Source organism: Rhizophagus irregularis, chromosome 13 (assembly GCF_026210795.1).
Source record: "Rhizophagus irregularis chromosome 13, complete sequence".
Taxonomy (NCBI): Eukaryota; Fungi; Glomeromycota; class Glomeromycetes; order Glomerales; family Glomeraceae; genus Rhizophagus; species Rhizophagus irregularis.
Genome location: NC_089441.1, coordinates 3210065 through 3223114, shown reverse-complemented (window position 1 = coordinate 3223114; position 13050 = coordinate 3210065). Strand labels below are relative to the sequence as shown.

The following is a 13050-nucleotide window of genomic DNA, read 5'->3' as shown; positions in this document are numbered from 1 at the left end:
ATTTACGAAACTGTAAACCTGCGTAATATTACGGTTGAAATATTTCGAAAATTTACGAGACTGTAAACCTACGTAATATTACGGTTGAAATATTTCGAAAATTTACGAGACTGTAAACCTGCGTAATATTACGGTTAAAATATTTCGAAAATTTACGAAACTGTAAACCTGCGTAATATTACGGTTGAAATATTTCGAAAATTTACGAGACTGTAAACCTGCGTAATATTCCGTTTTGAAAATTTACGAGATTGTAAACTGCGTATGCAGTAGAACGTATACAAGGGGCATGTGATACTATTGAATAATCAAAAATAATATAAACACCTTTTCTTTTATATAAACACCTTTTTTTTTAAGTTTGGGAAAGCAAATTTATTTTTATTTACGAATTTTTTATTATTTACAATTTTTATGTTAAAAATTAAAGTAAATTCTAATTTTTATTATAACTTAATAAAAAAATATACATTTGATACTTGTTCGCTACTATTTTATAAAATAGTACCCAGGCTGTACGGCGTGGACGTCAGTATCAGTCACAGCCCAAAAAAAACGTGAGTCTCCAGCCGATATTTGGTACGGACTGGGCCTAGCTACTCACTTAATAAATAAAAAAATAAAAATAATTATCTTCTACGATACGTAGGTAAGTTTCTCCTTCTCCTACGATCGTCACGCGTATCTAAAATTGATCAAATTTATCAAATTTAAAATGCGAACGTAAAATAGAATGTAATATTAATTATAAAATTTTATTATAGTATAATTACCCGGCCTCTCCCAAAATCTCGTTCTAAATTCGCGATAATATCTTTGGCCGGTACGCGTCCACAGCCGCCGCCCAGGCCGATCAGGGGTACCATTACGATAAAGGACATAGTTCTAAATATCAAAATCAGTTTGAATATTCGGTAAATACATTTAGTTTAAATGAATGTAATTTTATTTATTTACTTACATGGTAATCCCTGACGAGGTTCCTCCACTTTTGGCTGCACTGTTGCCCGGAAACCCTCGTTCGAAATATTCTATTTATTCTGATTCAATTAAATGGATTGGTTAATTTGAATTTAAATTCTTTCTTAAAGAAAATTATAGATATTAGTCATATGAACCTATTGGCAACAGAGTCCCAAAAATCTTGGCGGCTTCTACCATTAATATTATGGTAGGCGCGGTTTCTATCGCGGCGTATGTCGACAAGTTCGTCCATCATAGCCCAGTTCCAATGGACGTTATAGGAACGACAACGTGTTTGGCGAGGCATTATTAGATTTGATTTTATTTTTATAATTTGATTTTGGGATGAGTAAAAATTTGAAAGAAAGTCGTAAAATGTCACTTTAAATAAAATTTGAACAATACCTCTTTGGTTTGATTTTATTTCTCGTTTCAATTAAAATTTAATTTATTAGACTTTTCATCATTAAACATATTAATTAAATCTCATGCGGATATGGATTATCTAAATATAAATATCATGATTCTAAATATGTATATAAATCACTTAATTTATTTTAATTTTTTTTTAAAAAAAAATCTTAGTTTGATTTCAATTAAAAATAATTAAAAATCATGTACATGTTTTGGTTATTTAAATATAAATATCAATATATTATATTTAAAAATAAAACAATTTATTATTAGCACATTCTATTGAATTTTAAAAAAAAATCATCAATATATCATATTTAAAAATAAAACAATTATATTCTGATTAAATATTTTGCGTACATTTCTTAAAAAAATCATAAAAAAAATCTTGTACGTCGTACATGCAATTACTAAATATCATCCCCTTGTGATAAATAAAAAATTACGCAACACAAATTCAACACAAACTCAACACAAATTTAACAAATTTAACGAAATTTGGCCAAAATTAACAAATTTTTTACCAGAATTATCAACACAAATTGAACACAAATTTCAGTCACGATTTATTTATGTCACGCCCGTGTTGTTAATAATTAAATAAATAAATCTGCATTTTATTTATGATATGGAAAACGTGACCATAAATTCTTTTAAGGATATAATTTTATTAAAATAAATCAAAACTCCTATATCAAGTGACTAAAAAATATATTTATTTACGAAATATTCATTTTGTTTATCAAATCGGGGTACTATGCGAACGACACCACGTATAGACTCTATAGCTACAAAGTTATATAATTCTATCAATTTTAAGTGAGGACATCCATATAAATATGGGTTCCTTTTAGATTTAAAATCGTACCATTAATTAATGCGAGATTTAGCGGTGGGTCTGTTAATACTTCTGCTAACAATAAGGCCTATAAATAATAAATATTTATTAATACTTTTATAATAAATTATTACATAAATTGGAAAAATACCTGTCCATAACAAAGTCCTTTGTCTGATATATAATCATTCGATTCTTCAGAATCCATTGAAATAGCTATGTCGCTAAACCATACTTTATTATGATACCTTTTGCTGGCACGCATTATGGCACCATTTTCCAGCGTTACCGATCCGTATATGTTTATTCGGGTTTCACCAATAATTGCGAAACCATCAAGTAAATCAGTATACGAATCCGGACAACTTATAAATCTAGCAAAACCAGTCTGCATTTTATTGTCTACAGAATCTTTTTTTTCATTAAAAAATGTATTTGCATCTTGTAAAGAGAATTCAAAGAGTCTTGCAGAAAATTTACAAGTGCGAGGTATTTTTGCCGGATTCACTGAATGTTGAGACATTCTAATAGATATTGCTTGATGTTTTATCTATTAATTTAATTTCCATCTTAAGTTATATAATAAATATATATAATAAATAAAATTTTCAAATACTTACAGTTCGTAAAATCTGAGGTTCGACATCTTTTTTATTGCTAATTCGGTAGGGTATTTTAACGAAATATTTGTGAAGACTTTCGTAAGTTTCTGTAGTATAGCCATTTATTGCGCCATAAGATCGTATTGAGTCAATAATATGATAAACCCATGAATGCAATTTAGGTAACTTCAAATTGGAAGGAAAAACAAATTTAAAAGCCTTGACAAACATCCGCGCCCATCTATGTATTGCATTCTAAAACTTAAATGTTAATTTAATTTATTTAATTTAAATTTTCAATTTTACTAAAATTTTAATACATACATTAAATTTCTCCAAGTCACTTTCACTAAATTCTTCATATCTACTTAAAATATACATTTCATTCCAATATTCGTACAATTTCGTAAGATCATCATTATTTACAAAATTATCTACTTCATTGTTATTTTCATCATATAAATTATCAATAACAAATATCATGACTTTCATCAAACTTCGATATTCATTAGCAGTTAATCTTGCAATTGACTGCAGTCCATTGGAAAAAATTTTAATGGCGGGAAAACGTGGGATTGCTGCTAAATGGCGATCTACTTCTTCAACTAATTTATTACCATTAACATGTTGCAATTTTAAGATATCGCACGTGAAGATAATTTGATAACGAAATAAACCTAAATCTAAATGATGCATTCTGTCAGGAACAGTAGCCAAGTAGATATTTATATTCCTTGATAATATAAATATTTATAATTAATTATATATGTTATTATAATTATTTCTACTTTTGCATACTTACGGTAAATCCCAAAAAAAATTATGTACAGATTCTATGCAAACAGATCTTTGTGTATCATTTTCAAAATGTTTACGCATTTCATCATGAGTTCTTAGTATTACATCGTTAACCGATAAGTCTATATTTGCAAGATTTTCCCTTTTAACTAAACAGGAGTGACATGGAAGGTTTGAATTGGAGGATTTATAAACTAAACAAAAACTTGCGGCCTCCGGCCAATCTGCAATAATAGTTGAAACTCTAGGATAAAACCAGGTATTTTCATTATTTATAAAAAGGTCTATACCATCTTTTAATAAAATAATTGGTTCTAGTAAATGACGTAAAGATTTATGAAAGGTATCACGAACCAGATCTTTATTTGCAGCTTCTAAAATTGGTAAATATCTCAAAAGTTGCTTTGCATCCTGTTTATTACGACGCCATATTGGGATATTACCTAATGTAATATATATTGGATGCAATTGACTTTTTCCTAATGTATCTGTAGTTGTTGCATCTGAATATAAAATAATTGATAATAATTTGGAACCAGTAGGTAAGGATTCTTGCGTAGTTTTCCACCATTTTCCAGTGTTTTGTTCACTGTAAATACTTTCTCTATTATACTATAAAATAATATAAATAAATTAAAATAAATATTATTTAAATTATTGAATTAACTAATATTTACTATTTACCTCATAGTTTTCGTAAGATAGCGCAAAATTTTGTGTTATGTCAGGAACAGTTAAGATATTTTTGATGCACTGTATTAAGTTTTCGATAATAAAGAAAATAATCTTTATCTTTATGTTTTGTTATAAGAACTTTACTAAATTCTAAATTAGAAAACTTCATATTATTCATAAATGCTCGTCCCCTGTTCGATATTTTTTGGTAATGGTGATTCTGTAAGATTTGAATGTTTATTAAAAAAACGTATTATTTCATTACCACCTTTATTGTTTATTTTATATTTCGTTACTAATAACATTAGATCTTTATAAGCATCATTAGGAAATTCTGTGCAAGTTTTGGTATTGAGATTTTTGGGTTCTTCAAAAATTTCAGGCTCTTCAGATGAATCTAATATATTTTCAAAGTTACTATCTTCAAGGCTCATCTCTGATATTGCACTTCCAATACTGTCAAATGACATATTTTGTACATTATTATCATCATTCACCTAAAATTATAAACCAAAATGAGTTAGTATAATTTGAGCTTTTTCTTTAAAAAGAATAATCTGGAATAACATAATTACCTCAACTTTATCATTTTCATATTCACTACTTAGATTACTTCTTGTATCCATTTCACTGCTATATTTTTCACTATCATTATTATCATCATCATCTTCTACTTCTACTTCTACATTTTTTAAGCATTTTTGGGCGTGTTGAGTATATGCAAAGCGTTGACTGAATATTCGCATACAAAGGGGGCATTTGAAACTCACGTTACTAAATTAACGCGTCAAATTTGATGAAAAGTATCAATTCACTATTTAATTTATATGAGATTATGTGCTAATAAAATTATATTGCAAATTCATTGTAAAAATTTAATGAATTAATTGAATGGATTACAATTGATTGAGTTATTTGAATAGACACGACTACGCAAATTTACGCATTAATGAATGGAACTGGCTGTAAGAATCTGGTGGCTAATATCGCGGAATCATTCGCAATTTTACGCATTATAGCAAAATTTAAAATATGCGAAACACTCAGCAATTTTGCTGTCGAACTTGCCGAGTTCGTGGGTTGGCAAATCTAAAAATAAATGTAACAAGTCTACGATGTACCATATAAATATTGTTTATTATTTTATTTACTATTTCAATTTGCCGGCAACCTGCCAAGTGAATCTGACAGCAAAAGTGCTGAGTGTTTCGCATATTTTGAATTTGCTGTAACGGGCTGTAAGAATTCGGATGGCTTATTCAATCGGCTAATCATCTGATAATCAGCCGCAAATTTATTGGCTTAACACGGCAAATCACTTTTACAATAATGGACGGATGATCAGCCACAAATTTATGCGATAATCAGGTTATAAGCGCCTCAAGATCACTATCAATCCGATCAGCCAAATGAGTTCACTGGCTGCAACTTTTTTTTCCATCGCATAAAAGTTTCTAACATGCGTAACATGTTATTTTTTTATAAATTGGATTTGATTAATATTTCGATTGTACTTACGTGCTTTTACGAGAGTTTTTTTTTAAAGTTCTCTTACGAAAGTGTTACAATATTTTTTCGTAATATCACGATGCAAAATTTTTGCATTAGTACATTCATTTTTTGTAATATTTCGCATTAGTTCATCCATTTTTCGCAATATTTCGCAAGTTTTTTTTCTTTTTTAAGATAGAACTGGCGGAAATTACCTTACGACAGCTTGCCTCCTTTTTCTGAATTTCTGATTCATGCGTATTTCCCCTTTTTCCTCATCCTTTTCGAATTTTCTAGTTCACCTTTTTCTCATATATTTCCTCTTTTTTCTCATATATTTCCTCTTTTTTCTCATATATTTCCTCTTTTTTCTCATATATTTCCTCCTTTTTCTCATATTTTCGTTTCAAATTTATTATCATAATGGCTACAAAGCGTGGCGAGAAACGAAGAATTGACGATAATGAAAGATTTTCAAAACGTAGTACTGAGGGTAGCGAAGCTGAAAAGCGAGTGAATAATATCCGATGATAGTGTTGATGGTATATATGACATAATATGTATCATATTCTTTATAAAAGAAATTATATAATATATAGTTAAATTATATTTTATTGTTAAAGTTAATAAAAAAACAATAGAAAAACTATTAAGAACCAATTCGCAGATAATTTCTAAGCTTGAAGTTCTTATCACCGGACAAAAAAATCTCGAAACCCGTCTCTCGAGCATAGAAAAAAAGCTCAACGATAATAACAAAAATAATAATAATACAATAGATCCGGAGTATGTAAAGGTAATAAAGATGAATATTATTTAATGTAAACCTGAAATGCTAATCTCGTTTGATTAGGAGCTCGTTAAGAAGGTGTTGAAAATTTTATTTGAAAATTTTGTTTATCCTTCGCAAGACGAGTACAAACTCGCTACCGAAAAATATTTAAAAGACGAAAATCCGGAATTTATGCGCCAGTTCAAAAAAAATCAATGGATTATTTTTTTCGAAAAAAAAATTGCCCCGACTGTAAGTTAAAGCAATTATGAATTTTATTAAATTTCATACTAACATTTTTTTTTAATAGTTAGTACAACAACATAGATATACGAGGGACGTTCACGCTAGAGTTAAAGACGTTATGTATTCTGTTTTCGAAGCGACTGGGCATAAATTACCGTCTATTAACACTCAGGCTAGTCCGTCAAAGATTCAGGAATGGAAGAGTAAGGCGGAGGTGAAAAGATGTTACAACAACCTATTTAAAAAGGTTAAAGATGGGCAACCTACGACATATATGTCGCCGATAATTGATAAGTTGCGAAAAGAAAATAAAAATCCCTCAAAAACACAAATAGCGTATGCGATTAGCATATGTGAAACGTACTTAAATCCTAATAATCAAAACATTCAAATGAGCGAAAGTATAATGAAGTCGAAGATAATCAACAACTTAGTAAGTTTTTAATTTACAATTTGCAAAATGTGAATTATTTGAATTACAGTTTATTTATTTATTTATTGATTTTTAGCAAAAGTTGGAAAATAAAGTATAAATTTACACATTCGGACGACGATTCTCATGATGGTAATGATGTAGACGATGGAAGTATAGATAGCCGACGATAGAGCAGGTGCAGCCGATTTGCTGATGCGACTAACGAGGAGGCTAACGATGGCGCAGCTAACGACGATGCAGCCAACGACGGATACGGCCAACGATTCGGTGCACCAACGATGGCATAGACTTGACGACATATACTTTCTATTGACTCTTATAACACGTAGGAGGAAGGTCGGTATGTAAATAGTTTATTAGAGAATTATGGGTTGCATAAAAAATAAATATTATTTTTTATATATATCACACGTAATAGCATTTTTTTTACCATAATTAATATAGTTTTAATAAATAAAATGGTTATTAATTCTTAACAACACGGGTGTGACATAAATAAATCGTGGCTGAAATTTGTGTTCAATTTGTGTTCAATTTGTGTTGATAATTCTGGTAAAAATTTGTTAATTTTGGCCAAATTTCGTTAAATTTGTTAAATTTGTGTTGAGTTTGTGTTGATAATTTTTAATTTATCACGAGGGGATAATATTTAGTAATTGTGCATATACAATTTCTGTGATTTTTTAAAATGCGGATTTCCGTAATTTTACGATATCGTATTTTCTGGCCAATCAAATTAGGCTGATCCTTGCATGTGATTTAATCATTTAATCATTTAATCATGCACGCGTTTTTGTCTTATTTATTTTTGTTTCTTATTTCTTTATTCTTTTGTTCAATATTTTTAATTTTTTTGTCTCTTCTTTCTATTATTTCTTTAATTATATACAATATATTTACATATATTTCATAATTTATTGCTTTGCAGGTATAGAAATATTTGTTTATTAATACTAATTATTTTTATTTTTTTTTACCTCTTTGTTATTTTGTATCGTAATACTAACAATAATATCCATGTTTCCTTTATTCCTTTTTACTTGTACTTTAATACTAACGATACTAACAATACTAACAACATGTTTATTTTTTCCTTTCTCTTTATTTCTTTATTCTTTTGTTCAATTACTTTGCAGGTATAGAAATATTTATTTATTAATACTAATTATTTTAATATTAACGCGTTTTTTTTACCTCTTTGTTACTTTATGTCGTAATACTAACAATACTATCTACGTTTCCTTTATTTCTTTTTACTTGTACTTTAATACTAACGATAATATCCATGTTTCTTTTACTCCTTTTACTGTTTCTTTAACTCTTTTTACCTTAATACTAACAATAATAACAATATTTCTTTTATCTTTATATCTAATACTAACGTTACTATAGCTGTTTCTCTTCTTTTTACGTCTAATAATATTGTTACTCTACTCTTTCTCTTTTTTACTTTTATGTATTCTGTATATATTAATAAATACTTGTAATTTTTTATGATTATATCTAATAAAACATACATTATATAAACTTATAGTACAGAAAATGAAGTATTATTTATCGAAATATTTTGAAATATTACGAAATATTAAGTTGTGTAAAATCACAGAATATTACGAATCGTCAAATTATGGAACATTACGCATCATAGAATTTCGAAATATTTTAAAAAGTTGCGAAGTATTACGCAGTAAAATTACGGAATATTACGAATCGTAAAATTACGAAGCCTTGCATACAGTAATATTTCGAAATATTTTAAAAAGTTACAAAATATTACGTTTACGCAAACTTGCGGCGGGTCTGAAAACTTACGAAATATTATGTAAAATTACGAAATATTGTGAACCGCAAAATTACAGAATATTACAAATCGTAAAATTACGAAGCTTTGCATATCGTAATATTTCGAAATATTTTAAAAAGTTACGAAATATTACGCTTACGCAAACTTGCGGTGGGTCTGGAAGCTTACGAAATATTATGATGTGTAAACTTGCGCAACTTTTCGCACTATATAATTTCCTGATGTATCTTTTTCTTTATCCAATAACTTTCCTATTTTTTCTGCATATGTTTCCCATAATTGACTATCTATTTTCTTATAATCCACTTTTAAATTATTATTATTATGTTTTTTCTTTTTAAATAATTGTTTTGTATGAAACAGGTCACCTATTTGGAAATATACCATAACGGCTGAATGATCGGTTTCAAATATGTGGACTTTATTCGTAGACGCGTAGATAGTATCTGGTACTAAATCTTCTGTGACCCATATGTAATCAATTCTAGATTTTTTATCTGATCTATTCCATGTATTCAACGGTTTATTATGGTAAATTAAATTAATATCAATCATAACGTTCTTTTTTAATATCTGAAAAATACGATCTTTTCAGAAAATTTTTCGATTTGCTCTTTGTTGAGCTATCGCTGTATCATAACTTGCATTAAAATCTCCAATACAAACTATTTTAGCTTTTAATTTTTTCTCAGCTGTTAAAATTTCTTCTAATTTCATATAAAATTTCAAAATTTCATCTTTATAACTATTATTTGAAAAGTTATAAATTGCAATAATTGTGAAACGAATCTTTCCTTTCAAAAGTAACGTAAGTTTTAAAGCTCGACCTTTGATAATATCTTTTTTAATAACATATTTTGCATAATCATTATTCATTATAATCGCAACTCCAGTTGAAAAATAGTTGTCATCGTCGCATGACCACAAAGTTGTTATATCCTTATATTCTTTATAAATTATTTTCGCACTAGCAGTTTGAAGTTTTGTTTCTGTAACTATTATACAACTAATCTTATTAATTTTCATGTAATTTAAAACTTGTTCTTGCTTAAGTGTTGTATTTAATCTTGACACATTAATTGTTGTTATCTTAAATGTATTTTTAATGTCCATAATACCATCAATAGATGGTCGAATATCTATAGGTTGTACTATCATTTTTGATTATATTGGGGGTTGGTTCACAGGTCGAAATGCTAAAAATCGGCAAAAAAAATGGCGCGAAAAGCAGTGGCTATTTTTGGCTATTTTTGGCTATTTTTAGCTGTTTTTGGCTATTTGCGAATTAACCTATACTATTTGTAAATAGTTTATATAAATTTGTGAATAGTTTATGCAATTCTAGCCATTTTTTTTGCCTGTTTTTGGTCATTTGACGTGTGGTTGTTCCGTTATTGAATACCCTAGCCCTATCTTCATTGATATATCATCAGGAAATTTTATAGTGCGAAAAATTGCGTAAGTTTACGATTTTGTAAGTTTACGAAAGTTTATGGCATAATATTTCGAAAAATTTCAAAATATTACGTAAGTTTACAATTTTGTAAGATTTATGTGATATTACGGTTAAAATATTACGTAAGTTTTCAATATCGTAAGATTTACGCAATATTACGGTCAAAATATTCTGCAAATTTACGAAACTGTAAACCTGCGTAATATTACGGTTGAAATATTTCGAAAATTTACGAAACTGTAAACCTGCGTAATATTACGGTTGAAATATTTCGAAAATTTACGAAACTGTAAACCTGCGTAATATTACAGTTGAAATATTTCGAAAATTTACGAAACTGTAAACCTGCGTAATATTACGGTTAAAATATTTCGAAAATTTACGAAACTGTAAACCTGCGTAATATTACGGTTGAAATATTTCGAAAATTTACGAAACTGTAAACCTGCGTAATATTACGGTTAAAATATTTCGAAAATTTACGAAACTGTAAACCTGCGTAATATTACGGTCAAAATATTCTGCAAATTTACGAAACTGTAAACCTGCGTAATATTACGGTTGAAATATTTCGAAAATTTACGAAACTGTAAACCTGTGTAATATTACGGTTGAAATATTTCGAAAATTTACGAGATTGTAAACTGCATATGCAGTAGAACGTATACAAGGGGCATGTGATACTATTGAATAATCAAAAATAATATAAACACCTTTTCTTTTATATAAACACCTTTTTTTTTAAGTTTGGGAAAGCAAATTTATTTTTATTTACGAATTTTTTATTATTTACAATTTTTATGTTAAAAATTAAAGTAAATTCTAATTTTTATTATAACTTAATAAAAAAAATACACATTTGATACTTGTTCGCTACTATTTTATAAAATAGTACCCAGGCTGTACGGCGTGGACGTCAGTATCAGTCACAGCCCAAAAAAACGTGAGTCTCCAGCCGATATTTGGTACGGATCGCCAAAATCACTTTACTCACTTAATAAATAATAAAAAAATAAAAATAATTATCTTCTACGATACGTGTAAGTTTGTCTCCTTGCCCTACGATCGTCACGCGTGACTAAAATTGATCAAATTTATCAAATTTAAAACATGAACGTAAATATTAATTATAAATTTTATTATAGTATAATTACCCGGCCTCTCCCAAAATCTCGTTCTAAATTCGCGATAATATCTTGCGCCGGTACGCGTCCACAGCCGCCGCCCAGGGTTACCATTACGATAAAGGACATAGTTCTAAATATCAAAATCAGTTTGAATATTCGGTAAATACATTTAATTTATATGAATGTAATGTTATTTATTTACTTACATGGTAATCCCCGACGAGGTTCCCTCCACTTTTGGCTGCACTGTTGCCGTCGGAAACCCTCGTTCGAAATATTCTATTTATTCTGATTCAATTAAATGGATTGGTTAATTTGAATTTAAATTCTTTCTTAAAGAAATTATAGATATTAGTCATATGAACCTATTGGCAACAGAGTCCCAAAAATCTTGGCGGCTTCTACCATTAATATTATGGTAGGCACGGTTTCTGTCAGCGGCGTATGTCGACAAGTTCGTCCATCATAGCCCAGTTCCAATGGACGTTATAGGAACGACGACGTGTTTGGCGAGGCATTATTAGATTTGATTTGATTTTTATAATTTGATTTTGGGATGAGTAAAAATTTGAAAGAAAGTCGTAAAATGTCACTTTAAATAAAATTTGAACAATACCTCTTTGGTTTGATTTTATTTCTCGTTTCAATTAAAATTTAATTTATTAGACTTTTCATCATTAAACATATTAATTAAATCTCATGCGGATATGGATTATCTAAATATAAATATCATGATTCTAAATATAAATATAAATCACTTAATTTATTTTAATTTTTTTTTAAAAAAAATCTTAGTTTGATTTCAATTAAAAATAATTAAAAATCATGTACATGATTTCAATTAAAAATAATTAAAAATCATGTACATGTTTTGGTTATTTAAATATAAATATCAATATATTATATTTAAAAATAAACCAATTTATTATTAGCACATTCTATTGAATTTTAAAAAAATCAATTTTTTTTTTAAAAAAAAATCATCAATATATCATATTTAAAAATAAAACAATTATATTCTGATTAAATATTTTGCGTACATTTCTTAAAAAAATCATAAAAAAAAATCTTGTACGTCGTACATGCAATTACTAAATATCATCCCCTTGTGATAAATAAAAAATTACGCAACACAAATTCAACACAAACTCAACACAAATTTAACAAATTTAACGAAATTTGGCCAAAATTAATAATTTTTTACCAGAATTATCAACACAAATTGAACACAAATTGAACACAAATTTCAGTCACGATTTATTTATGTCACACCCGTGTTGTTAATAATTAAATAAATAAATCTGCATTTTATTTATGATATGGGAAACGTGACCATAAATTCTTTAAGGATATAATTTTATTAAAATAAATCAAAACTCCTATATCAAGTGACTAAAAAATATATTTATTTACGAAATATTCATTTTG

At 28.0% G+C, this 13050-nt stretch overlaps 2 protein-coding genes across 2 annotated transcripts; one reads left to right on the top strand and one right to left on the bottom strand.

Annotated features, from left to right (window-relative positions):
* Nucleotides 1-4460: 4460 nt before the first annotated feature.
* On the bottom strand, nucleotides 4461-5304 carry OCT59_005274 (uncharacterized protein; the record flags this gene model as incomplete). Its single annotated transcript, XM_066138265.1, has 3 exons — nucleotides 4461-4787; nucleotides 4866-5022; nucleotides 5234-5304. 3 exons carry the CDS (start codon nucleotides 5302-5304, stop codon nucleotides 4461-4463), a joined length of 555 nt encoding a protein of 184 aa, XP_065997422.1.
* A 900-nt stretch (nucleotides 5305-6204) lies between these two features.
* OCT59_005273 (uncharacterized protein) lies at nucleotides 6205-7405 on the top strand (the record flags this gene model as incomplete). Its single annotated transcript, XM_066138264.1, has 5 exons — nucleotides 6205-6294; nucleotides 6449-6577; nucleotides 6635-6805; nucleotides 6864-7135; nucleotides 7309-7405. 5 exons carry the CDS (start codon nucleotides 6205-6207, stop codon nucleotides 7403-7405), a joined length of 759 nt encoding a protein of 252 aa, XP_065997421.1.
* Nucleotides 7406-13050: the final 5645 nt, after the last annotated feature.